At 50.6% G+C, this 27399-nt stretch overlaps 1 protein-coding gene across 2 annotated transcripts in view; it reads right to left on the bottom strand.

The window, feature by feature from the left end:
- Window positions 1-25532, bottom strand: part of TGFBI (transforming growth factor beta induced) — a 32280-nt gene extending 6748 nt beyond the window's left edge. Inside the window, exons 1-12 of one of the 2 annotated variants that reach the window (XM_039836082.1) lie at window positions 25333-25532; window positions 20622-20720; window positions 11329-11393; window positions 9867-10027; window positions 9338-9502; window positions 8927-9073; window positions 6713-6854; window positions 3629-3841; window positions 2651-2788; window positions 1891-2036; window positions 967-1103; window positions 38-168 (exon numbers count right to left, since the gene is read on the bottom strand). In XM_039836082.1, the coding sequence (XP_039692016.1) occupies window positions 38-168; window positions 967-1103; window positions 1891-2036; window positions 2651-2788; window positions 3629-3841; window positions 6713-6854; window positions 8927-9073; window positions 9338-9502; window positions 9867-10027; window positions 11329-11393; window positions 20622-20720; window positions 25333-25466 (1678 nt within the window). In that variant the 5' untranslated portion in view covers window positions 25467-25532. The remainder of the gene's footprint in view (window positions 1-37; window positions 169-966; window positions 1104-1890; window positions 2037-2650; window positions 2789-3628; window positions 3842-6712; window positions 6855-8926; window positions 9074-9337; window positions 9503-9866; window positions 10028-11328; window positions 11394-20621; window positions 20721-25332) is intronic. The other variant, XM_039836083.1, reaches the window with a different exon arrangement.
- Between the last annotated feature and the right edge of the window lie 1867 nt (window positions 25533-27399).

The following is a 27399-nucleotide window of genomic DNA, read 5'->3' as shown; positions in this document are numbered from 1 at the left end:
TGGAAAAGCTGAAAAATGTACTTAAGTTGGCCTTTACCCAAGAGTTTGTTCAGTTCTTCTGGTGGCATGGCTTGGAAGGCCTCGTCCGTGGGAGCAAAGACAGTGTAGACCCCTTCCCGGTTGAGTGTCTCCGTCAGCCCTGCAGACTGGATGGCGGCGACCAGCATGCTGTGGGTACGCATACAGAAAATGTCACCTGCCTGTGGGGGCCGTCATATACCTCACCACTGAGGGTAGGTGGAGCCCAGAGCACTGGGATTCACCTCCCTGCCAGGCACAAAAAGGGACCACTCCGGTCTGTATCTTCTCTCGTAAACGCTAAGCTCAGTTAAATGGCCAGAAGGCAAAGGCCAGAGGGGGAAGGAGGAAGGCAGAGGCCAGCGGCATGGACCCAGAGACTGGCTGAGCCACTGGGCCCTGGGGATGCGATTCTGGGCAAGGCGGAGGGTGCACAGTCTCCCAGACTCTTGTGCAGGTGGCCGAACTCAAGTGACAGGAAACACTCAATGTCACAGCACCCAGAGGTGAGCAAGGAAGTCAGAAATGGAGAAGAGTGAGGCAGGGAGCCTGAGAAGGAGCGGTAAGGAATCTTCAGGTGCAATTTAATTAGTAGATACTGTGCAGAGCGAGAGTCACATACACTCAAAATCAGGTGTTCTCAGTTCACGTGGGACTTTAAAATGAGGGTGTGATGTTTTCCTTGCCCTTCAGTAGTAGAGATGCAGTCCTTCCCTGCTCCCCATGGATGTGAGGATGACGTTCCCAGATGTAAACCTTCTTTTCAACTTCCGCTTTCAAGGTAATCCTCATCCTTCCCACATCCCCAGCCTGGAAGGTCACGTCAGGGTACCACTAGTGCTCACTGAGCCCCCAAGGGAGGGGGCAACTTAACAGGTAGCTGAGGCCCAGCATCCTCCCCAGCATGACCACCTGGCAGAAGGCCTGCCCAGGGATGGGGCTAGTTACCTGAAGCGATTGTCCCCCTTCAGGACATCCATGACAGTCCCCATTGGGGGCGTCAGCACCCGGTCCATGGTGAACAGGGTTCCGAACCTCCCCCTCTTGTCGTGGGCAGCGATACAGCTGTTCTCGATGCACAGGCTCTGCACAAAGGGGGTGGGCAGAGAGAGGGCAGGTTATCCCCCCAAGCAGAAGCCCCCTGACTTGTGCTGATGGCTTCATCTACAAACATCAATAAATACATATAGGGGTGCGTTTTCAAGACCAGGATAAAACGATGTATTTTCTCCAGGAAAGAAAAACATTAAAATGGTGTTCCTTAAGGAAAGAAGGGCTCCAGGGGCCCCTGTAAAGTTACACAGAGGCCCCATCATGAGAATATCATGTTACATGTGAGGTCTATCGATACTGATCAAATAAATAGATGGAGTCTTTTGATTTATTTATTTAACAGATGACAACCATCTTTAGTCAAATGTTGCCGACTGGTCTCCAGCAAGGGCTCTGTTGTGTTGCGCTTCCTGCCTGATATTCCAGACTAACCACTGGGTTTGAAGAGAGAGAGCGGACAGGAGAAGGGAGGAGAACCTTTGGACCAAGGAGGGCTGTGCCTCAGCTCAGGGGGTTTCCCTTCACATAAACTGAGGGATCCCCTCCCTCCATCCCTCTGCCCTTGTTCACCACTCTGAGTTCTATCCAGCCAGGTTAGACAGGTCCGCTCCCAAAGGCCTCCAGAAAAGGAGCTTCTAATCCTTCTGCAGGACTCCATTTTGATTTCAGATACACTTTCCGGAAATTCCTCCCTTCCTTATTAGAAACCATTTCTCAAGCGAGCTCCTGATTACTGAGCACTTTTTTTTTTAACCTAACACAGCCTCCAGTTTTAGAGCTGAGATAAAGAAGGAGCAGGATTTAGGATCCAAAACTTACATTACGATAAACAAAAACTCTCAGTTTTTTGCCGCCCAGGGTGTCCAGGGTCTGTCCGTGGTACAGATATTTGGAGGCCAGCTGATCTTTGATCATGTGGTTCATAAGCAAATTCTTCGTCCGGGCATCAATGCGAGGGGTTCCATCTGCAAGGGAAGGTGCCGTCAGGCCCAGAGGCATGCTCCGGAGATGAAGAGAAGGAGAGACAAACGCGGAGAAAAGCCCGGCCCTCCTGGACTTTGGAAATGGAGACTGAGAAATTAAGTGAAGCTGCAATATTCCTTAACATCTGGCATCTTCTATGAATTAAGAAGAAAAAAAAAATGCAAAAAGGTCCAGATAACCGAGAAGGTTTGGAGTTTTGCCCTATGAGGGACGGGAAGGCCCAGACACAACGTGGCCCCCTTCTCCGCCTTCCCTGTGGCCAGAACTCAGCTGTGTCTTTGCTCTGACCGCCTGACCATCACACTGGCAATGGACCCAGCAAATAAAAAGGCAGGGGAGTGCTCCGTTCTCCCGACAGCTGCAGACTCTTGAATGCTGAGGACCAGAGCCCCAAATGCATTCTCTGCTTTGCCAAACGAAACAGCAGCGCCTCTTAAGTTCCTGGTGAAGCCACATCTGCTTTCGGTTGAGCTGGGTGGGAGTGTTGCTGTTCCACAGGGTGCTATAAATCAGGGAGGGTGTGGCGGAGGAGATGGGGGGGTGGGGGGCAGCTGCCCCCTGCGGCACACTCACAGGGATGCCGTCCCCACATTACCTTTGAAGACAGAATTCAGCGGGGCCAGGAGAGTCAACCGCTCATTTCCAGAGAGATGAGTGCTGAGGCCTGCTTGTTTGAAAAGGTCAATGGTGGTGGAAACATCAGACTCTGCAGCCAACTCAAATAATGTCTTGGCTACAAGGAAGGAGAAAGTAGGTTCAAAAGTTAAATGTGCTGTTTCCATTTATCGTTTGTCCACCCCAGAGCATGACATACATCAGCAGGAATGTCACCTCGTGAGTCAACAACCCCTCTAAACACTGCTGGGGCACTGTGGGTTTGTGTCATCAGGGGACAGTCACCCAGATATCTCACTGGTTGGGGAAGTGAGGTGAGGTTCAATTGGGCAGAGGTCAGCCTCTGACCCACCGCTCGGTCAGGACACTGCCTAATGCTGGGGAGGAAGGCAGCATTGTCTGTCATGGCTTTGGAACAGCAAAAAATGCTAGTGACCACACCCACAGAAAGTGTTTTTTCTGGTTTGGATTTTCCTGTGAAATTTCTTCACTCATGGGCAGTAGACCTCCCTGAAATCCCAGAATGGTGCTAGGATGCTGAATGAAACCAAGCCAAAGTCCATTTGGTCATTTCTTCTAAGGTCTATGACCTTGGGATACTCGGGGACTATTGAGAAAGCGATTGCTCTGAGGTTAGCAAATGGTCCTTAATGCCCAACCAGAGCAGCCAGATCTTCTGAAAGGCTTCTGTGATTGAGCTGTTCCCTCCCCAGACAACTTCAACAGCTCTCTATTGCCTCCAAGATAATGTCTAGACTCTCGTGCCTGTAGCTCAAGATGCTTCACAACCTGGCCACAACCCACCCGGTGCCCAGGCCTTTTCTCCTGAGAGGCCGTGAGCTGGGTTTAGGCAGAGAAGTGGCCCCAAATATCCCTGAATTCCCTTGGCCCTGCCACCATAGGTGGCAGAGGGGATAGTGGGCCTGGCAGGACCAAAGCCCCCTGAGGCCTGGCTTACCTGAGTCTGGGATGAGCAGCTCGTCGATGTGGTGGATCACACCATTGGTGGCCAGGGTGTCTTTATTGGAGATGATGGCCTTCCCGTTGATGGTAAGCATGTCCCCGCTGCAGCCCACCTCCAGCGTAGTGCCCTGCAGGGTCTCCACGGACAGACCCGCAACAATGGCTTCGGCACACATGGCCGACTTCAGGATGTGGTTGTTCAACAGGTCTGGGGGCCGAACAGAACACAGGCAAGTCAGTGCCGCTCCAGGCTGACCTCGGGGGCGGCGTGCAACCTGCCCGAGGCTGTGAGGATTCTGTTCTCGCCAATGCTGACCTTCAGGCTGGGGTACCCAGTGGCCCAGACCCTCCTCTCCTCCTGTCTGCTGTCCATCTGAAGCTAGCCGGGCCTCTGTGGACGGACTGCCTGAGTCTGAATCCCAGCTCAGCCATTTATCAGCTGTGGGACCCTGGGCAAGTCATTTACCCTCTTAGAGTCTCAACTTCCTCATCAGTCAAGTGGAGGTAAGCACAGCAGTTGTCTCCCAGGGCTGGCATCAGGCCTCAGCTCAAAAGTCACCTCTTCCAGAGAGACTGTCCCTGACCATCCCCAAATATCTCTGGCCTCCTCTGCTCACTACTTACTTACTGACTTCACAATGCTTAGCACAATCTGTGGCTACCTTATTTCTCCCCAGAAAGAATATACATGCCACTGAGGACAGAATGCAACTGTGAATGTGAAGCACCCAGTACAGCGCCGGACGACAGAGTAAATGCCTAATGAAGGTCAGTGGTTAGCTTTCTAACTTCGGGGGTCTTCTCTACCAAGGCCTGAACTTCAGGGGGACTTCCCTTATAAAGACCTGAACTTCAGGGGTAGGGGAAAAACTCAGATGAGTTTACCCTGGGTCATTTTATCTACTGACCTTTAAAAAACTTGTAAAATGTGGTTGGAAAAGCTAGACACTGTAATAAATGAGGCTTGGAATTATTTGTACATTTTGTTTTTGTTCATTTTACCCAAAGGCTACTAGTCTCCAGGCTCTGTCTGAAGCATCGGGGATAGTGATTCAGTGAGATACGGTCTTTGCCATCCCATTCTCCCCTCCCATAAATCATAAATATAATCATTTATTTACTTGTTTTAGTTTAGAGATCAGACAGGGGCTGGGGGCCCTGAGGAAACTGTGAAGAGCAGATGAGGGGGACATGCTCCGGCCTCCGCCAGGCCGAGCAGGTTCCAGCACTGCTGCTCACCAAGGTCACCAAGGCCACCAAGGCCCTTTATCTCACATTCTCACTGCAGAGGCGAGTTTCAATTTGTCCTGACTGTGGGAACCAAAACCCCACTGTCACAGACAGGAGGAAGCTGAGGTCTTGCAGAGCCGTCACAGGAGGAAGCTTTGAGGCTCTGCAGAGTCATCGGGCTCCTGCAGAAGTGTCATGGGCATTGAAAGCCAGTGCTGACCTGATTCAGCCAGTGCGAAGAGAAAAGACAGCAAGACTGCTATGGGAACGAAGCCTTGGGTCTTTAGCTTTTCAGAGACAGAAACTGAAGGCTTGGGTGGGGTAGGGGTGACCTGTCAGGGTCACTTGCAGGGTGAGCAGCGCTAGGGCTGGACGCCAGTCTTCAAATGGGAGGACACCAGCCTGGGGCCGCTTCTCGCCTGCCTGTCAACCTGCTGGTAACAACCAGGAGACTGCTGGGCAGCCTCGTGGCCCTCTGCTTTCCAGCTACCAGCCAAGCCCCACACAGAGGACTCTTGCTTTGAGCAAATAGGTTTCTGAGCAGGAAAAGGCAGATGTACAACGGGGATAAATTAGGGGTGGTTTTTTCTTTCACTTTATAATAAGGAGTTCTGATATCTACAAGATCAAAATGTACTCTGTACAAAACATGTTTTGGGCAGAACGTAGTTCTAAATGGAAAGCTAAATACACTGAGATGCGCCTGCCTCTCACCTCCTCCCGGAAGCCTTCTGCACCCCTCAGGTGCCCCACCAGTGGCCTCACCCCATGATCCTGGGAGTATCTCCGTCATCGTGCTCACTATATCAGGTCTCAAGGACCTGTTTTTAAGTCTGTTGTCTGTTTTTAAGTCTTTGAGCCTTAAACGTCCTTGAAGGTAAAGGCTGTACCATGTTCACTCCTGTGGCCTGGCTCCCGGCACAGGCCAGGTATGTAGAGGCACCACGACACCTGGACATGGCATGTCTGCATCTGTGCTTTCAGAAGTGTGCTCTTTCCTGTCCCTGCATGGCTGCGAGGAGAGCCTTTTACATTCACAGGGTATCAGAAATGCATTGGGCATTTTACACAGTACCTTTCAAAGGTGGGCTTAAATAGATTCAAAAGAAATGAAGTTATCCTTGGATTATATTTGGGAAGAATAAGTGTGGTTGGGGTACACAGGAGACCCGGGGACTACTCCCCTTTGCAGGGGACTCGAGATCACCTGGTAGCAGCTCAGTGGCCCTGGAGCTAAAGGGGGAAGGGTGGGGGGAACACAGAGCCTGACCTCCCTCCTAATCTCCTCACACTATTCGTCCTTCCTTCTCCTCCAGCAATAATTAATGCACCTCCTAACTCAGCAGCTCACTGAGGACGTGAGGGAGGACCCAGCAATGAAGAGTCAAGAGTTGACTATTACCGGTTTTTAACTATTATTCTGGATTATCCATGAGGCCCCTGACCAGACATAGAAAATGTTCAAGGGTCAGCATGATGATTCCATTTCAAGGATGCCAGGACCTGCTATCCCTTCCCACACTGCCTTGTTCTGGCTTTGATCATTCGGGCCTTTAACCCTCTCTGAGTCTGGCCAGGGCCTGCTTTGGACCTCCAGCTCTGCCTCCCGCCTCAGCCTGACTGTATCCCCAGACAAAGCCTGCTGGATTCCATATGCGTGCCTCTGACCAGGGCTCTGCTCTGGCCTCTGCAAAGGTAGGGCTGACTGGGAGCAGTGGGACAGGATGGCGGGCAGCATGTCTATCTTGACACAGGATCGCAGGTGACATGTCTATCCTGGACGAGAGCAGGCCTTGGGCTCAAGATGGCGGCTCCAATGAGGTGGCAGCAGGAGCAGAGGGGTGCTCACCTCTCAGGGCCTCTGGGTCACCCAGGATGCGGTTCAAGGTCTCAGCAGGGATCTTCTCAAAGGCCTCATTGGTGGGGGCCAAGAGCGTGAACTGGCCATCACCTTCGAGCAGGTTGTTGAGCCCGGATGCAGCCACAGCAGCCTGTGGGGAGAGGAGAGGATGGAGCGTTCCCTGAAGGCTCTGGGATTCTCCGCAGACAAGGGGCACACAGCCTCACCCGTCCTCCCTCAGAGGGCTCAGGCTCTTGTAGAAGCCCAAGATGAAAAGACAAGCTGACCCAAAGCTCACCTCCTACCATCGCCTCCATAGGCCTTGCCCCGCCTGAGCCCCAGGCACTCTGGCCACCTCTCAGTTACTTCGTGTGCTTCCTCCTTTGTACCTCCAGGCCTGTGCCCCTGCCATTACCTCTGCCCTTCCCATTGCCCTTCCCCTCTCTTTGCTTCTCTGACTCCTATTTCTTCTTTGGGCCTTGACGAAGATGTCGTGCCTCTAGGTAGTCAATGTGGCCGTGCCTCCCACCCTCATCCCACCCCCAGGGAACACGAGTTTGTCTCTTACACATACTCGCATAGCTTGCTGTCCTTATCATGTCGTAATTAGTTACTTGTAATAATTACTTGCATGAATGCTGAGAGTGTAAAGATCATATAATCCATTCTCTACAGAGCAGCCAGAATGATCTAAAAGTAAAAAGGGCTTCCTACTGCTCTCAGGATGAAGACATATTCCTTTGCCAAGTCTGCACGACCCTGCAGGAGCTGGGCCCTCACGGCCTCCCACTCCCTCCTCTCCTTCTGGCTGCCCGGTTGTCTTCGCTCTGGCCCCGCTGGCCTCCTGGCTCGCTGTTCCTGCCTCTGAGTCTTTACTCTTGTTTACTCCCACTCTCCCCTCTGCCCACTGTGCTCCTGAACCCATGTTTTATACAACTGGCTGTTCTCATCCTTCAGGCCTCAGCTCCAAAGTCACCTCTTCCAGAGAGACTGTCCCTGACCATCCAGGGCCCACTGGCCTCCTCTGCTCACCACTTACTTACTGACTTCACAACGCTCAGCACAATCTGTGGCTACCTTGTTTCTCCCCAGAAAGAATATACGTGCCACTGAGGACAGAATGTGTCTGTCCTGTTCACCATTCTAATCCTGGCACATAGAACAACACCTGAGAAGTAGCAGGTGCTTGATAAGTATGTGTTTGTGGAAGGAAGGGTGGGCGTTAGGGAGGGCCAAAGGGGAAGACGTAAGGAGGGAGTACTGGCCAAACCTAAACAGTAAGGGAGGTTACTTGGTGGGGATCGAAAGATGTGCCACCAACTCCGTGGGAACATCATGCCCTCGCAAACCCTGACTTGTGAATGGGTCCAGGAGGAAAGCAGGGGAAAAGCTTAGATGGCAGGGTCCCCGGGGCCCTCCAGAGCCACTTCCTGAGGCCACCTCAGTGTCCGCCTGGCCCGGGGGTGTTTGTCTCTGTGTTGGAGATCTCCAGGGGAGGAGCTACCCCACTCCCACTTGGTGTCCTTTGTGGTCAGGAAGTCCTCCATGAATCAGGGCAAAAACCCTGACAGGGCAGCTTGTGTTCACTTCCTCTGAGGAGCCGTTGCTAAGAGGAACGCCTGCTCACTACTCCGGTTGTAAGGCAAATGTCTTCTGGGCAGTGGGGGAGGAACAGTGATCTGTGGGCCCAGGGCAGTCAGAAGCCAGGCCAGAAGTCAAATTTCAGCTCTCATGTCCTCATCGGTGGCTTCTCTGCTGGCCTGGGCTCTAAGGAAACATGGGGATGGCTGGAGCAGGGGTCCCATGGTGGGAATGTGCGGTCGAGAAGATCATGCAGCCTGATAGGCCATCTATTCTAGCCCCACACAAGGGAACCACCATCTGGAGGAAGGGCCCTCCCACCTCTGGAACCCGTCACGCAGGCTCAAAGGACCCTGTCTTGCTGCGGCCACAGACCACTGAACTTTCCAGGGGGGCCAAGGTAAGGAAAGCTTTACACAGGAGAAGACAGGTGGTGGGAATTCCACAGCCAGGATTATGATGTTTCCTGTGGTCAGGCTGAGGGTGTGATCAGCAGATTCTCCAGGTTTATGGGCATTTAGAGGAACTTGCTCCATGCCCCCTAAATGCCCATGTACATGGAGACCTCCTCTGCTCCTCAGCAAAAGGAGCCCCTGTTGGGAGGCGGTGTAGGCTGGGCCTCCTCCCAGGGCAATTCCTCACCCGAAGGGTCTCGAAGGTGTCCTCGATCTCGATGATCTGCTGGATGTTGTTGGTGATGGTGGAGATGACCTTATCGATGAGGTGCACCACACCATTGGTCGCGTGGTGGTCAGCTTTCAGCAGCCGGGCACAGTTGACGGTCACGATCTGCCCGGAGAAGAAGCGGGGATGAGCAGTTAACACATCGGAGGCACCATCTCGAAGCCCCAGGCAGGGAAGACACAGCACAGAATGTGGGTTCCACAAGCTGTGAGACCCGAGGGCCCGAGGAGAAGCAGGTGCAGGGGGCATAGGATTACCTACAGCTCATCTCACCTGCGGGACCAAACCCCAGGGAGCAGCCCCAAGCGTGGACCGGGAGTGGGCTCAGGGCAGGTACAGGGCAGCGCGACGGAATGGGCGAATCCCTACCCCATTGGGATAGTGGTGGATCTGGATGTCCGAGTTCTGGTACATGGAGGTGAGGGCCATGCCATGCTTCAGCTCGTCTGTCAGGACCCGTCTGTTCACCATGTGGTAGCGAAGGGCGTTGAGCAGCTCGATGTTGACGTTGCTTACCAGGGAGTCCAGCACTTCCTGGAAGGGAGGCCAGTGTGGCAGTTAGGGGCTGAGGATGCTGCGTTCAAGAGGTAGGTCCTTGTTCCCCTGGCAGAGATGCTTCTAAGGCCCCCGTGACCCCAGGCCCCCATTCTGCCAAGGACCCCTCTTCAGGAAGCACTGAGGTCTGTCTGTGTCCAATTGGACAGATGGGGCATTAGAAGCAACTTGGTGAGGTATATTTTAGCTCAAGTTCCCTGGCTTCACCTGAGGGTTAAGGGAAAAAGTTTTGCAAAATGGTGGGAAATCACCATAGTCTCATCCTCATGCCCACCAGCCCTTCTCTCTGGGGAGTAAGGCAGTTCCCAATAAGAATCCCCTAAACATAAGGAGGTCATCTCACAGCTGACAAGGAAGCCCAGGCCTCATTGCTGGGGGCGAAGATGGTAAAGCTTCCAGGCCCTTCCATCTCGGGCCTCAGCTTCTCTGTTCGGTCCGTGTACAGCTGAGTGGTGGTTGATCCAACGACTCCCAGTGTCTCGTAAAGGTTTGAGAGCGGTAGGGCTGCAGGGGCAGAGGACACAGGAGCATGGGCCTTTGGGGCCTACCCCCACCAGACCACCCCCTCCCTGGTCTGCAGAGAGGATGGCACACCTGCAGGAGAAGTGTGTGGGAAGACCCACGGATGGCCTACCATTGGGGAACCTGAGGCCTGTCACATGCTTCTTAAAACAACTCGGTCAAATGCTTCCCTACCTGAACTCAACTAATTGGTAATTTTTAATCATTTTAACCACAGCAGGGCAATGCTTTAGTTCATAGACATTTAGATAATACAGGCAATGTACACCTGAAAGAGCTGTACATTAATTATAAACTAGTCTTGCAGATCTATGTATTTATTGAAATCAATTCCCTAGAATAAAAGAATTTTACAATTCTTTGTATTTACGAGTAACAAAATGTTATCTCCTAAAAGGAGTCCGAAGCTTAGGTGGGCCTTCCCCTCGCACAGGGAGCTTCACATTCATTTTACGGGGCGTGAAACTAAGGCTCAGAGGTTGAGCACCCCTTCTGAGTTTGTTCTCCTTTCTCATTCTGTATTTCCCACCTGTCCTTCCACTTAAGTGAGGAACGCCATGGCCTAGCCCACGCCAACTGCGGCCCCCTTCACGACCTTGGCACCAAGCAAATTACCCACTTCCTTTTATGTCTCGGTCTCATATCTTGTCTAATAAAATTGCAAATATTTCAAAGTTAGAAAAAAACCCCTCCTCTGCACAGTTCCTGGTGGTGTATGGAACTAAAGTTAGGGGGCTAATGAAATTCACAGGTGCCACTCAGTCTGGTCCCACACGGCCCGTCGTGGCACCCTTTGCTGACCATGAGCGAGCCTGCCGGCCTGCTGCTGTTTTCTATGGAACTCCAATAGGCCGAGTTTCGACAAAGCGAGGCAGGGGTGGCTTAGTGTTCCCAGCCCAGCTGGAGACCAAGCCTATCCCATCCATTCCCTAGCAGGGTGATCAGAAATGTGGGTTGTGTTTAGAAACACTCCCAGCCAGAGCCAACAGGGCCAGGAGCCTATGCCTGGTGAGAAGAGCACAGGCAGGTCAGAACTGGAGTCTGTTCCCCCACACCGCAAGGGGGTTGGCTTGAACAGGAAGGAGCAGTGCAGGAAACTCAGTTTCCAACTTCCATCCTCTCGCCCTCATATGGGGCCGAAAGGCCATAGAGCACATGGGGAGAAAGTCCACACAGCCTTATCCTTTGGACCTCCATTCAGACTCTGCTGCCTTTTACCTGGGTGTGCCTCTCTCCTACCTCTGCCCTCCTCCCGCACCAACAGGCAAGGCCTGGCTACTCACCTGCGGGACAGCCCTTCTCTCCCGGGACCTTTTCATATCCAGGACAGCACTCGTAGCTAATGACTCTGCAATGAGACACACACATATGTAGGGTTAGGCAGAGCTTCCCCCATCACATGCCATACGTCTTCTGCAGGAAGAATGGCCTCTATTGACAAAGGAAATGGCAGGTAAAATGTATTGCTTGCAAGGGAGATTATTCACTAAGTCATATTTGTGCCTTTCATTGGCAAAGAGCTTGTCACTCCTCCTCGGCTTTGTAGAATGTTCCCAGTGCTTGCCATCACCTACAACAATCCAACTGGGAACCAGTCAGATGACTGGGGCAGTATATGCAACAGTGGGATTCGAAAACATACTGGGAATTTATCTGCAACGTAATTCATGGGGACCCAGTGGTCGGTACTCCTGAGAGGCAGCAGGAAGGAGGAGAAAGAGCCTTGGACCTGTTTTAGCTCTGAGGCTGCCGCTAACTAAGGGACCTCTCCAGCCGGTCCCACCTCCTCTCTGGGTCTCAGTTTCTTCATCTGTAAAACGGACGTACACACCGTGTGATAGTCATGGGATTAAATCTCTCATGGCCTTCTAGCTCTCCCATTTATTAACCAAGAAGGGTAGTGTGTATAGGATCATCAAGGTTTTCTCAGTCTTTGCAATCAAACTTTAAAACTTTTAAAATCAAAATAAAAACAAAGAAGTTTTCCACTTCTTTAAATTAGAACAAAAGTTTAATCAATGAAAACATTTACGGGGGTTTAAATCAAAAATATACAGAGGATTGTAGAGTGAAGCGCTCACTATCCACCCCTTCAACCACTCCATCCTCCTTCCAGGTGGCAACCAATATCACCAGTTTGCAAGATTCTTTGTATTTGGAGGAACAAGACTGGCACTATATCGTTTTAAACTTTGAAATCATTTGACAGAGGAACAAAACTTTCTCTTGTTCTTACTCAGACCAGTCCACTGAGGAACATTTATCCGCTTCTGGAGGTCTGAAACGCAGCTTCGACTAACCCAATATTCTGGAGAAGCCCCAAGACTGAGAATTTCAAATATCATTGCAAGGAAGTAAATGTTCTTAAAGCCTACACTTAAGACTCGCTTCACACCAAATCCCCAGGATCTGCCTCAGGCCACTGTGCACCTGCAGTGTGAGCACAGCCCTTCTCTGTAGCTAGATGCAAACAGCCATGTCCTGCCCCTTCCTTTCTTATACATGGATGTGCTCTTTGGGACAGGAGAGAATTCAGACTTTGACTGCAGTGGGTTTTACCACTGAACTGCTCACTCCGGGGCTCTCACAGACTGCTGGATGACATCGCCAGAAGACAAGGAGGCAGATCCAGAAGAAATCGGGCTTTGGGGAGAGGAAGGGTGCTCTCAATGAGCCTGGACATTCTGCTCTTATTAATTCCACTGGAGTCGCCTGGGGAAGCTCTGGGGTGAGTCATGAGAAGATGAAACCTGGTTCATGTTATCCAAAGTGGTGTTTCAGAGATAGCCAGGCTAGGATTCTCAGGCTGCCAGGGAGCCACCTGTATCACCTGGCCAGAAAGGTTCCCCTAGGAAATGGCTGAGTGACATGCCATGCACATTCTTCTTCACCCTGCTCTCTCCATCCTCCTGCCTTCCTTGTCTCCCTTTGCTCCAGCCCGCTCCCCATCCTTCCTGTTTAACCTTTCATCCCTATACTTAGAAAGGTTAATGGGCTGGTGGTCTTAGGACTCAACTTGACCAACCTACAATTTTATCTTCGGAAACTAAAATAAGATTTGATTGATATACAACCTTTCAAAGGCAGCACGGTGTAATAGAAACTGTACTAGAATTAGGAGGCTTGGCATGTGATCTATCAGTAACTAGCAGGGTGACCCTGAAAGCCCATTCTCTCTGAGCCTCAGTTTCCTGATTTATAAAATGGGATGAAGTTAAACTAGATGATCTCTAAGTTTCCTTCCAATCTCACATTTGCAATTCTAGTCAATGGGATTATTTCCAGATTATTTCTTTCAAAGAAGTAGATTGCCAGCTTCTCCCAGCTAATTCTGGGGAGAGGTCCAAGCCTTGAGCCCACAGTACCAGGGGATGCCCGTGCATGGGATCCTAGGCCTCCTCTGATAAATACCAGGGTTCTGTGGCTAGGGTAGGGGAAATGGGATCAGGTCAACTCCCCGAAAGCTTAGATTCTTTCCAAAAGTGCCTGAGTGACATTCCATGGCATTGGAGAAGCACAGTTACAAGATGAGTCTTCTAAAAGCCTTCCTTATTTCTGGGGACCCCCGTATACATGGATGCTACAGACTCCATGCCTTGGAGCCTCAAGCCACGATGGCCGTGTTGAGTCATGTGACTCACCTGAGGAAGACTCTTTTTCCAGGATGTCAGCATCTGAGTTCCACCCCCAAAAGAGCCACATGAGAGCTCAACAGCTCAGCTGGCCTCACCAGGATTTCACTGGGGACAAAAGAAAACCGACTCCCCAAGTGTGAACTGGTTCCTGTAACCAAGTGTGTGTGTGGAGAAAGGCGGGGGCAGGGGGAAGGGGTGAGAATGACACAGGAGAAATGGGAGGGCTGAGGGGCTGGGGAGAAAGGACAGAGCTAAGCAGAAAATTCAGCGTGGAGAATGAGACTTAGGATGGAATCAGAAAGCTGCAAGGGCTCTGAAGGGCCAAGGGGTTTCTTAAGACCACAGGCAGGGTAGGGGCAGATCTAGGGTGCTCCTCGAATTTCACTGAGTCCAATCCCATTCCCATTGTTCTTGACAATGCACATATTAGCGGGAAAGCAGACTGATGTGGAAAGTCTGACAGTGAGAGGACACAAGTGTTCTCTCCAATGTGATGAGAGCTAACCCTTGTCAGCATTCACTGTGCCTCTCTGCGTGGGCTCTCTGCACCCCTGTCTCCCAGTGGGTGGCACACTACCCCTGGCAGGGGCTCAGTTCCCTAGCTGAAGGCTTTTTCCTGGTGCTCTGCCAGGAAGCCTTCTCCTAAACCTATCACCCCGCTGACTGCTCCCTCTCCTGCCTTCCCTCTGCCCATAGTGGGACATCCCTGGCACTCTCTAGGTGCACAGGTGTAAGCCATGCCTCTCAGCTTGAGCCTGGCAGCCCTATAGGTTGAGATGTTGGCAGGTTCCCTGTCCCAACAATACCAGCTCTCCTCAGAACCAGTCTGCATGGTCCCAAAGAAGCAGAGGGCAGCTGGAAACTGCAGACTGGGAAGACAGCCCATTGAGACACCTCTTGACCAGACCTTTCTGGATGAGCAGTCCCTGTTCTCAGCTTAGTGCGCCACTCTCCTTGGGCTCTGGCCTGGGGGAGAACACACATGCTTTAGGGGGACGGGGCTGGGGCAGTCATGATGCCATCTTTCTCGGATGAACACAGCAAAGGGTAGAGACCACAGGGAACTCCCATCTATGTCTCCACAGTTCCTGGGCCTACCTGAGCAGAGAAGACCGATCTGTTGGTCTCTGAATCGAATCTCATTAGCAGAAGCTGTTCCAGTTAAAGGCTCCTGGCTCTCCTTGTCCTGACACAGTCCAATAAGTAAAACCCTTAGGTCAGAAAAAGCATATCTTCTAGGGTTAAGAGTCATCAATATTTTTGTTCTAGCTTCCCTGGACAGAAGAACAATTTGAAGAAAAAAATGAAGGAAGCCACCCAATTTAGAAGGGCATTTAACTTGGGGTCGGGGGGGAGAGTAAAAAGACAGTGCCAATGCAAGGTGTAAGAATAGGGGTATTTGGGAAGCCCTCCTCCGGTCCCCTCCAAAATTTTTACAGATGATCGGATAAAGGCAGAAGTATTGGTATTTCTCTCCCCTAATCATTTTCCAAGAAGTTAATATAGTACATTAAAACAATCACTGTCCCCCAAGTATCCTTCATGCTTTTGGCTGGCTTTTGTGGCTGTAAATGCTCTAGAGATTAACTAGACCCTGGACATAGGTGGAGCAAGGAATGGAGCCTGAGAGCCGGTTTCCTGTGACAGAAGGTAAACCGTTCAGTGTATCATGATTTCCAAGTGGAGTCACAGAACAAACAAAGCCCGATACTGTCTAGACATTCAACATGCCCCACAGACTGCCTGCCTGGAGTGGTTCATTTTCTGCACTCCTGGCCTTCGAAATTGAGCTGAGCTTTCTTGAGCCTCCCGGTAGAAAATAAAAATCTTGAGCTCCTGGTGAAAAAAGGCTTGTTTTAACCTAGTGCCCACCCCCAAAGATCCCACCACTACCCCATTCACCGGGCACAGCTTGGTTAGTAGTGAGACTGAGTCTTCAGAAATGTAGTTATGTTTTTCTGTGGCATTCTGCTTCTGAGCAGTGTGTGAGGGCATCTGAGGGGTTTCTGGATGCTGACTGTGTCTCTTCAGTTCCCATGCCCTTCATCATCTCAGTAGAGGTGTTGGCGAGTCCCCTTGTAGCAGATCAAAATGACACCAGACTGCAGGGGAGCAACCAGGAGTAGTTTGGTGACTCTGGGCCAAATGGCCTCTGCTGACCCTGAGGCCTTCTTGGCTAATAATCAAACTGATCTGATAGGGTGATTGTAAGAATTGAATGAGCTTACATAAGTAAAGCACTTAACAGATGCTTGGTATTTACCAAGGGCTCAGTTGTTGAGCTTATTCTTAAAAAACTCTGAGTATAAACTTTAAAATTGAAATTAGGTTAACTTAATTGAAAGCAATGTCCTATGTGAGGCCACTGATGAAATAACATTGTAATAAATAAATCCCTCATAATACATCTATATAACTCCATAGATAGGGCCTGTATTAGTTTCTCATTGTCGCCATAACAAATTATCACAAATTTAGTAGGTTAAAACAACACAAATTTATTATCTTACAACTCTGGATGTTAGAGTCAGAAACTGGCCTTACAGGGCTAAAATCGAAGGCTGTATGTATCCCTTCTAGAGGCTCTAGGGAAGAATTCATTACCTATCTTTTCCAGTTTCTAGACGCTACCTGAATTTCTTGGCTTGTGGAGGCATCACTCCAATTTGCTTTCATTGTTACATCTCCTCTGACCGTGACCCTCCTGCCTCCTTCTTATAGGGAACCTTACGATTACATTGGATTTACCCGATAATCCAGGATAATCTCCCTTTCTCAAGACCCTTAACTTAATCATGTCTGCAAGGTCTCTTTTTCCTCGTAAGGGAACATGTTCACAGGTTCAGGGATTAGGATGTGGACATCTTCCGGGGGTCATTATTTCGCCTCCCACAGGGCCTTACCCAAAGTGGTACATGGATTCATGGAAATACTCAACAGAACAAAATTCCATGTCGGCTAAGCTGCCTCCTAGGAGTTTGCAGAATGAGACAGAACCTTCAGGAAGCCCTGCCTAACAGAGGTGTTTGGTTTGGTGAACCCCTGGTGTTGGGCGGACGTAAAATCTCAGCTATTTCGGAGATTATCCGTGGGTCCTACCTCTTTGCTGGTGCACAGGGAATATGAAACAGGGAACGAGGTGCTGGTGTGAGTCTGGGGACAGCCTAGCTTCCCTAGATGTCTTGGCATCAAGGTTGTGGGACACAAGAAAGGGAGGACAAACAGGGCTCTTCCTCAGCTTCACTGCCATGTCCCTGGCTGCCCTGCCAGAATGAGATCTACTGGAAAGAGCTCTGTCGGCTGACGGAAAAGCTCAAGCATACACCAGCTGGCTTTGGTAAAAGTCAAGTTTCTAAGCTTTAATACAGTGCTGAAGAAGTATTCTTTCAGCCCCTGGGCAAAGCAATGCTTGCTACTAGAGAAAGGGGAATACCCTGCCAGCTCATCTTGGCTCCAGAGAAGGGCTATTGCGCTTGTGAAATGTGTTGCTTGTGAAACAACTTCAAGACTTTTGGAATGGACAGCTGCCACCCCAACCTGCCAGATCCTGCTGGTCTCCCGGTGCCACGTTTATGATGTCTGAGCTCCTGCAAAGGCTATTACAGCCCCAAGATGTCAGCTCCAACTTGGCTGTTAACTAGGCCTCCCTCTTGCCGAGGTTTGCACAAAGGAGGCCTGTCGAGAGGCAGCAAGGCTTCCTGACCACAATTTCCTGCACCATTGCTCAAGCTGCTGCATATAAAAATTTTATGGTTACTGATCAGACTGGTACCCGAAATCAGAGTGGGATGCTGTCTCCCTCATAACTCTCTGTTTGATTAGCTATTGTATTACTCTGGTGCTTTTTAGGATCTGAAATAAAAGCTAACTTGGATTTCCAAGTAATAAAATTCACTCAAGTCACTAAATAGGGGCCCACTAGTAACCACTTTTTGTAATAAAATCCATATGTCGGGCTTGACAAATAGTACCAAAGATTCTATTTCTTCTCTTCTTGGAAATACAGGAAAGCTATTGTCAGAGGACAATGTAGTGTCCCCTGAGGGGAGTGCTAAGTATGACCCCCTCTAGTTAGAGGTGGCTCCAGCTCTTGGGTCTCTGTGTGACCAGACACTGCAAAGGCTCACTTGTTTGCTTTCAAGTTTAAATTCCCCTTGGTCTTGGGCCCCTTGGTGGCCTGTGCTGCCCCCTTTCCCTTGACACTTAGTTCCCTTTCATCCCAATGTATACTTTTGCTCCAGCCTTTCCCCTGGAGTCTTGCTGAGAAAGTTCCCACTGCCCAAGTTGGCTCCCCACTGAGACAGTCTTCTTTGCTCCAACCACCACCATGCTCCCCATTTCTCAGTCTGGTCCTCACCCAAATAAGGGCACCTAGGGACCCATTTTCACCAGGATGACGTCAACTCCAGCCAGCACAGCTCTCTCTCCCCTTCTCTTCTTGACCACCCATGGCACTTAATTCCTGGGGGTCAGTGGCAGCTCTGGCATGTGTCTTGGACTTGGGTACACAAGTGAACTGCAAGGCTGCTCATTCTCAGCTTTCTTGGGGACAACAGAGAGGAGCTCCCCTGCTTCCCCTTTCCCTCCCTGAGTTCTCTGGACCTCTTCCAAGTCAGCTCCACCTTCCTGATAGGCACGTGATGTTCTAGGAAGGGACCCTCTTGTCCTAGATCATGAAGTTTTATATCAACTCATGTTTTTCTATCTTCATTTCCTCTTTTTGAAGCTGCCAAAAACCATGGCCACATTAAGAAGTTGTGTGTGTGTATCATCCCCTCTGGCTTTGTAAAGCTAGGCCGATGGCTGGGACCTGGCACTGGGCTCTGCCTGACTCCCACCCTCACCCCCCAATTCCTTTACCCAGTGCCTGGGACGCCCTGTGCGCACCAGTGTGAGGGGCTCACCAGCAGCATCACAATCATCACACTCTCAGAGCCCAACCTGCCCGGAGGGGAAGACTGGGTCATCAGGACATTGTGCCAACACACTGCTGTGCTGCCTGTGCCTTGTCCTGGCACCTAGATGGAGAAAGATGCAGGTACAAGAGCCAATAAGCCACGGCGACTCACCATCAACAGCAGTGTCAGCCTGGGAACTGCCAGGAACGTTATCAACCTACTGGTAACTCATCGGGCAAATGCCTCAACATAGGGCCACCTGAAATACCATGGCGAGTGTCACCCCACTGCCAGCTTGACATCACAAGCAAGTCCCATTTTTAGGGAAACTGGAACTAACAAAAAGGTAGAGCCCTTTGAAACCCAGAGCTTTGAGATGTGGAAGAGCTGTTTGCTTGTTACGAGTGCTTTGGTCACCTTCCAAAAAGCAATTATGTGGAGCCCGGCTCGGTGATAAGTAATTAACTGTTTATTTGAGTAGACAATATAGGCACATGGGAAAAATCAGAGTACTAAAAGTATTTTTTTTTAATGAGCACCATGGAAGGATATGTGGTTCAGAATTTGCCCAATCTCTTTTTGTTCACAGCAGCAAGAATTATCACTGGGTGTTCGTTCACTGAAGCCGGAGGTATGTGTCCTTTTAGCTCACTTAACCCTCAGCTTTGAAGCTGGGTTTGGTCAAGTGGGGAGCCAGCTGTCATGAACCTGCCCTTGACAGTCTCCCAGGGAGCTGTTGGTCTCTCCCCGGCTCTGCCATGATCTCTAATTTCCCTTGAGTCATACTAGGATTGATAATTGCCTAACACAATCAGGGGCACAAGTTGGGATATTTTTTTTCCATGTACACGGTAAAGAAAAGAACATTTTCTCTTCCTTCAGTTAGTTATGAAGTTGGAGGAGCTGTCTGCTCAATAGCAATGTTGCAAGCAATACGTTTAAAAAATCCTAACATGGGAAAGTGTTCAAGATAGTAGCTTAGAGTCTCCTAATCCTATCATGCAGACAAGAGGAAGGTCAGGCCCTCACAAGTGGCTCAGGAGGTTTTGCATAGCACGTCTTCCTATCTGTAGGAGACAGCCAGCTTTGAGATTTGTTGCTGATTGGCGCCAAAACAGATTAGGTTTCCAATGAATTCTGTTAGAACATGTATGCCACCCTGTTTCCATCCCGAGGTTGGGGTGAATGCCACCTCCCTGCGTGCTGACAGAGGCACCAACAAGCCCCACTGTAACCACACTGGTCCACACCCCACTGGCACACTCATTTCTATTTGTGTGGCCTAGATTTACAAGTTCTAGGGGTAATAGTAATGGCAGGTAGCATTTACTGAGCACTTACTATGTGCCAGACACATTAGCCTCTCACATGATTATTTCATTCAACCCTCAAGACAATCCCAGAATGTTGTCTTATTGTTACTCTCATTTTACAGATGAGGTAATAATTGAGGGTTCCAAGGTGAAGTACCCTGCCCAGGTAAGTGGCAGAGCCAGGGTTTGAATCAGGAAGTCTGAGTTTATGTTCTTAATATGTTATGCTGCCTCATTATGTGTGTATTTCTTGGTATTCTCAGTCTTTTGGGGTGTTTATCTTAGGACTGCAGAGCAGGAGTGGCGTATAAGTTCACCAGTGGGTTTCCTTTCCCAGAGTCACATGCTGGTGGCTTCTCCATAATGATAATATTTGTATCATTTAGTGAGGATTAAGAAGCAGGCAGATACGCAGACACACACAGACACACAGACACACACACACAGACACACACACACACACATCTCATGTTTCTTGTAATCTCAAATCAGTCCTTAAAACTGTATCCAAGTCTTGTCAGGAGCCTTAAAAAGGTAAAACTGGCCAGCTTACTAAAATGGCCACTCCCAAGCACATGGTTCCCTGACATGTTTGCACATGCATCTTCGTGGCTCCCAGGCAGCCTGACCTTTCAGAAGGCTGGCCCAGGACTGAGGATAGCTGCAGCCACCATACATGGAGCCCAGACTCCTCAGAGGCTGGAGGGCTTCAGTGGTTACAGATACTCACGTGGATTTGCCACAGATTTTCCTCTGGTACCACTGCTTGCAGTTGGTGAAGTACTTCTTGTTGGTGCCGATGAGCTTCTGCACAGCACACACGTTGGGGCTGAAAACAAAAGCACGGTGTGAGCAAGATGGCCGCCAGCACATCCTGTGGGCCCTCCTGGGTCATTAGAAAGTTCTAGACCTGGAGAAGATACTGTCATCTCAGCCTTGGTACCAGGGGGTAGACGCTGGCCCTCCTGGCCTAGATTTCCATCAGCTCCCGGCAAATTCCTCCCCAAATTAAAAACTGTCAAAGTATATCACACATACAGATCTAACTTCTTCATGTAAATATCCTTCTTTGACACTAATATTTGGTAAGTGGAACTAAAAGCATCTTAAAAGTTTTAGATTGTGTGTTACAGATTGAGAAAACTAGCTAAATAAAAGTGGTACATTTACTAAGCAAAGAAGCTTGGTAAGAAGTCCCCAGCCTGTCTCTGCATCTCCACCTCACACTGAGCCAAAATGTCTACAGGCTCTAAGCTGTCATCCCAGTGCACATGCGTCATGAGGGGAGGCCAATGTCCTAGCCCCTGCACCTCCCAGGCAGCTCCACATGCAGACATACTCTGTGTCCCTAGGCCAGCTGCCTGGCTACCAAACACAACTGATCAGAGTGCCCCACTGGAAACCAGAGGGCGTGGCCAGCTGCCATCAGGACCTGGGTAGGAAATGCTCTCCCACTGAACTCAGTCATTCATACTTAGGCCTCAGCCCAAGTCCCACTTCCCTCAGAAAGCCTTCTCCCAGTGCCCCGAGTGACACTTTCTATCCGCCTCTGACCTGGGAGACAGCCCTCGCTTGAACAAGGATCCCATAAAGAATCCTAAAACTGACCAGGGTGCGGATGTCTCCTATCTTAAACTACCCTCCAAGGAACCTCGACAGCAGGTGCTCTGTCTCATTCTTTCTTTGATATTCTAGATGGGGCCAGGGGACTAGCACCGGGTTAAGGTGTAAGAACAGCTCAGAATGAACTTAAATGAAAATACTGCTTCCAGGACCACCCAGTTCAGAAGGATCCTCAGGAACTTATGGAAAAGCTGAGTGCAAATGCTCGGGTTCTGATGAGAAGCCTTCTTCCCCAGAGCCAGGGGCTTCTGCTTTTGTGTATTTTATTCTAGTGTACCACGTCCTGACCCAAAGCGTGCCCAGGCCATGTGGTAGCAGGACCTTCAATAGTAGACTCTGAGAAAAGAAGGCAGCTGTGGCTGTGTAGTGACAACTGGAAGGGGGTCCTCCTGAGCAGGCAGCAGGCAGTTCATCCGACTGAATCACAAGTCAGAAGACAGCAAAGCGAAAAGACTGAGGGCTTTCACACAACCTCCGTGCATAGAGAACTTCAGTTGTCGTCATTCTTTCATATCGATTCTTCTATAACTTTAAAATGCAAACAATAGCCACCATTTGATGTGCACAGTGTTTTTCAGGAAGACACTGATACTGAAGTGAGAGCTTCACCTGCCATTCCCATCGCATTGGCTATAAGACCTTTGTCAATTCTCAAATACTCAGAGCCAGGTTATTGGGCGACAGAGCAGGCTGATCTTTTATATCTCAGCTCTATCTCTTCTACTTTGTGGCTGTCACCTCTTGTCCAGTTTGTGGTTCGTTAAGCAAAGGTGAATGGGCCAAGGAGCAGAGGAAATACTAGTGAGTCGGTGGAAGAACCTGAGGGCCAGAGGAGTTAAGGCTGGGATGAAACCACAAGCTGGCAGGGAGAAGAGTCCATCTCCTTAGTCCTAACTGGGTCTGGCCAAGTGTCCACAGCAACCAGAGGATTCTAACAGATCCACCTTGTTTATCTGTTTGCTGTCTGGGATTCACAGGTTACAGCAGTCCCCAAGTAACCTCTGGAGAGCTCCTGCTGGCGACACTCCAGTCCTAGGTGTATAACTTCAGAAATTCTTCTATCTGACCAAGTAGGAAACAATTATTGTCACATTCCCTGCAACTTTCCGTAGGCGTTTGGCGAATGTCAGCGAGTCTCTTATGAATGTGGCTCCAACATTCCTCTGTGGCGTGTGTTTCCACTGCAGCTGCCTTTTGAGACAGGAGCAGAATCTGGGGGTCACTGTGGCCCGCTCCCTCTCACAGCAGGGTGAGAGGGAGTGGGCTGTGAATATAGGAAATTTATGCCAAAGTTTAATCAAAATGATTATCCCATTTCTGGAACTCCTGACGGAAGCATAGCAGCTCTGCTGTTCACCTTGGATTTGAAAATCAAGTGCATCAGGAAATTCAGTCCAGTTTTGGTTGTTGATATTCAGAAGGGGATTGCATTTTTAGTTCTCTTTCGGGATTATTTTTTCCTTCCCTATTGCAACACAGATACAGCTGAGAGTCAAGAGACCACATCTTAGTCACGACTCTCCTGACAGCTTTCTGTGTTTGGACTAAGTCACTCCATCTCACTAAGCTGTAGTTTCTCCATCTGTAAAATGGGAACATGAACAATAGATGCAAAAGAGGTGATGTGTAATAAAGGGCTTCACACAAGCACAGCACCCTCTTATTTCTTCCTTCACATCTTGGATCACACTGCAGTTCCTTAAAATGGTGAACAGATTTTCCTTCCCTTTTTGTCAGTACGCACTTCGAAGGGCTGGAGCTTGAACAAGGTTATCTATTTTGCATAGGGTGCCACACCCACGTGCAAGGCCAGGCAGCCCTGTAGTATTTTCAGGGACAGTTAGATCAGCGTCAATGCAATTACACCTGCAACCATACTGTCACAGTTTGCCTGTCTGCGCATCCAGAATTTACAGGGTGAGGGCATGCACACGTGCCTTCTTAGACCATTCTGCCCATCGGAGGTCATAATGAGCTTTCCAATTGCACTGCAAGAAGCTAATCAAGAAGATTAGCCTGCAGGGGTATTGGTGTGTGTATGTGTGTGTGTGGTAATGTCTTGTAGCAATGTTATAATGTGTGTGTGTGTGTGTGTAGGGTAGAGAGGAAGTTGATCTAATATCTGAAATTCATAATTTACATTTTAAAAAAATCCTGTTTTCTGGCTGGTTAATGTCTCTTCTGTGTTCTGAAGAGAAAGAGGTTTGCTATAGAGATGGTTCTTGGTGGAGCCCTAGCAACACTCGCAGCAAAGCTCCACCGTCGTGTGCACAGACACCATCCAGGGTGACAGTACTGCAGGGCATAATATCTTCTGACATCATGGCTAAGACACAGAGGGAACAGAAACCTCCCAGAAGATACATAAAATAACATGTTTCATTTGCAAGAAAGGCACAGGACAAAGGTGAGGTGGGCAGACAACGAAAATGCCAGTTGCTCACATTTTGACTTTTATGCTTCATATCCCCCTTGTCTTTCCACCTGCACCCTCACCCTTTCGTACCAGCCTAAGTCAAAGGCGATACTTCCACTTCCCTAGAGACCCCAGGACATCCCAGGTGTTCTCCTCTTTCCAGGAGAATACTGAGTTTGTGGCATGGCCTGGCTTGATTTCACTCCGAGGAGAGGCCAGACTCACTCCCCGCAGCCCGGGGGAACCTAAAAGGCCAAGTAAGTGCACAAGGCTAGAGGCAGAGGGAACCAGGATAACGATGCAACCGCAACCACAGAGAACCGCTGGGGTGGAAACCAAGGCTTTCTAAAGTGCTATGAAGTCAATTCTATCATCACCCCCAACAGTGAGTTTTGATCTGAGTACTTTTTTGATCTGAGATCTTCCCAGTCATGTGGAGGTCTGGGCACTACCTGGGTTTGAATGCCGGACCCAGTGGCATTTGGGCAGCTACACAACGACTCTATCCACACACAGTTTTACTTAGTTGTGAAGGAGTTGGTATAACCAGGTAGGCTGGAAAGTTATGGCAAAGCCTGGCTATGTGTGAGCAGGATGGCTTAATTGGGGATGTAGGAACACTGCCCATCTCTGCCTGGGTTTGCCAAGGTCTTTACCAGGTCAGACCCTCTGCCTGGGTTTGTCTCCTAAAGCCAACACATCTTCAGTGTCTCAAAGGAATATCTGCAATGATACTGTCCCAAATTTATAAACCCAGCTATTGTTTTATGAGAGGTTCCAATCCCAGCTCCAGTGTCTACTGCAGGACCTTGGAAAAGTGGTATGTCCCCTCTGGACTCAGTTTCCCCATCTGTACAATGTGTGTGAGGCCATAGAATTCTCCTGTTCATCTGGCAGGGGAGGAGACCCACACTGCCTTTACGGGTCTGGCTGTGCCTGGAGAACACTGTCTTGTGCTAGGTGGTGGGTGCAGGGCCTGGCCAAGTGAGCAGGATTCTGGGGGCCTTGAGTGGCCCCAGCTTGTGTGGCCCCAGCTTGTGTGGCCCCAGTGGAAGAGGACCTGGCTGGACTGTGTGCACTGCTAGGTGGGCTTCCTCTCTGCCCTGGCCAACTTCCCAAAGTGATTCTGGGCAGGGGTGCCACCTCCTCCCTCCTCCTGTCTGTTGAGAGGGGATGCTGAAAGCCTGAGTCTGGGGGCACTAGTCAGCTCTCCCACCCGCTTCCTCTACAAGGCGTCCGCTGCTGCTGGCTTTCCCTCCGTCGTTCCCCGCCTCCTTCCCTCTGCCTCGTGCAGGGCTGGTCCCTTCAAGCGAGCGCCCCACAGCTGTCTGCATTTCCTTTGGGCTTTGTCCTCGGCGCCCCGAGCCAGTCCCTCCGCCACCCCAGTGGGCGGCCGGCTTACCCGTGCTGCCGGCCCCGGAGCCGGCTGTGCTGCAGCACCAGCTGGTAGGGCGACTTGGCGGGGCCCGCCAGGGTGGTGATGGGGCCCAGGGCCAACGCCAGGGCGAGGGGCACCAGCCGCACGAGGAACGCCATGGAGCGAGAGGACGCGCTGAGTGACGGCAGGGGCAGTGAGAGCGCCTCAGCCGCGGGCCGGGCTAATAAGCGCAGCGAGGGGCGGGGAGGCCCGGCGGGCGGGTGGAGGGCGGGAGCCCGGCGCCCGGCCGCCCCCGCCCCCTGCCCGCAGGCTCCAGGCTGAGCGGCTCCGCTCACTGTCCTCGCTGCCCAGTCCTCCTCCCTGGGCTCCCCAACTTGCTCCCGGGCTCCAAGGCTGCAGGTCCTCAGGGAAGGAGAGGTAGGCAATTAGGGGCGGCTGTGCCCGAGGCTCTCCACCAGTCTCACTCCCTCTAGGAGCCTGCAGGACCCTGAGCCCAAAGATCCCTCCTCACTGGCCTTGAGGCTACAAAACGCAGCCTCAAGTGGGGAGAAGCAATGCTGCTCTCCACTAGACTCTCTCAGGCAGACTTGCCTCGGCATTCCGAAAGTACCCTGCTCACCCCTGGGCTTGCTCAATGAAAGAGAACTAGTAAATGTTATGATGACTAGAACCCGAAAAATGTGAGACAGGTTTTGTTAGACTCTAAGCTACTCCTGGAAACTGTAGAGAAGGGTGGGGTCCATGGCACACTCTCCTTCTCTCTCAGTAAGTGTCTGTGCGGCACTGCAGCCAGGCGGATACCAGATACCGCGAAAAGATGGAAATGACAAGATTTTTGCCCTGGAGGAGTTCAAATCGAGTAAACAAACAGTCACATGGGAGGGAGGGATTCACCCAAATACCTATTAGCTATCTGGCACTGCTAGTCAGAAAGGGGGGTGGGGAGACACAGATGGGTGAGCGGATAGGATGCAGGCTCTTTCTGAAAAAGCTCACAGTCCGGAAGTTTTGGGGCCTTGCAGCAATGTGCCATGGGGAGGGGCAGCTCTAGATCCCCGAGAAGGCATCAGGCTCTGACAGGGTGATACCTGCTCTTAGGCCTGAAAGGTGACAAGGAGTTAGCCAGGCAAAATGAGGTGTGCATTCAGGGAATTCAAGTTGTCCTGTTGGCTGAAGCACAGGGAGGTGGAGTCATGGGTAGAGGAGAAGGGAAGGCATGTGGCAGGGCCCAGACCCAAACTCAGAGTCCTGCGGGAGATGGAGAAGCAGGCAAAGAACACCATTAATGTCAGGAACAGCCTATGAGAGGATTAGATAAAATAAAATGTGGCAAGACTTGAGGCAGGAAGTTCAGGTGACCAAAAAGAGACCACAGTAGTGGAGGTAGACACAAAGAGAGGTGGCAAACCAGAGGGGGGTCTGGGGTAATGGACTCAGCAGAACTTGGAGGCTGTCCAGAGGGTGTGGGAGAGAAGGAGGAGGAGTCGGAAATGACTAAGGTGTGATCGGCATGGGCATCTTGGTAGCCGTTGGTACCATTTTTAGAATGAGGGACACGGAGGCAGGTGCCGGTCTGCCAGGAGAGGGCAAGCGGTTTTGGACATACTGAGTTGGAGGTGCTTGTGATTCTTCCAGGTACTGTGGGCAGCAGGATATAAGGATCTGGAGCCCCAGTGAGAGATATGGGGTAGAGATTTAGATGTGGAGTCCTCTTCAGCCTGTAAAAAGCCAAAGCTGTGGGAGCAGATGAATTCTCTTGGGGTAGGGGGAGGGCCTGTGTAGCAAGAGGTGGGTGATGACAGATGATAGAAAGGAGGCATGGCGGAAAGCAGCCACCAAGGAGGTGAAGGAGTGCTGACAGGAGAGCAGGAGGAAATGGGGAGTGTGAGCCCCAGAAGGAGGGAGCTGTTAGCAGCAATGCTGCATGCAAGATAGACCCAAAGAGCTTCTGCTGTGTCTCAGAGAGGCATGGGCGATTTGGCTGTGGAGAGCAGGCAGGCTGAAGCCAGATGGCAGCGGTCTGACGGAGAGACAGCGAGTGTAGAGTATAGATGACTCTTTCAAGAAATTTGTCTGAGAAGGGAAGGGGAG

Source organism: Pteropus medius, unplaced genomic scaffold (assembly GCF_902729225.1).
Source record: "Pteropus medius unplaced genomic scaffold, Ma_sr-lr_union100, whole genome shotgun sequence".
In the NCBI taxonomy this organism is placed as follows: domain Eukaryota; kingdom Metazoa; phylum Chordata; class Mammalia; order Chiroptera; family Pteropodidae; genus Pteropus; species Pteropus medius.
Note: the sequence above shows the minus strand (reverse complement) of the source record. Positions and strands in the feature narration are given on the sequence as shown.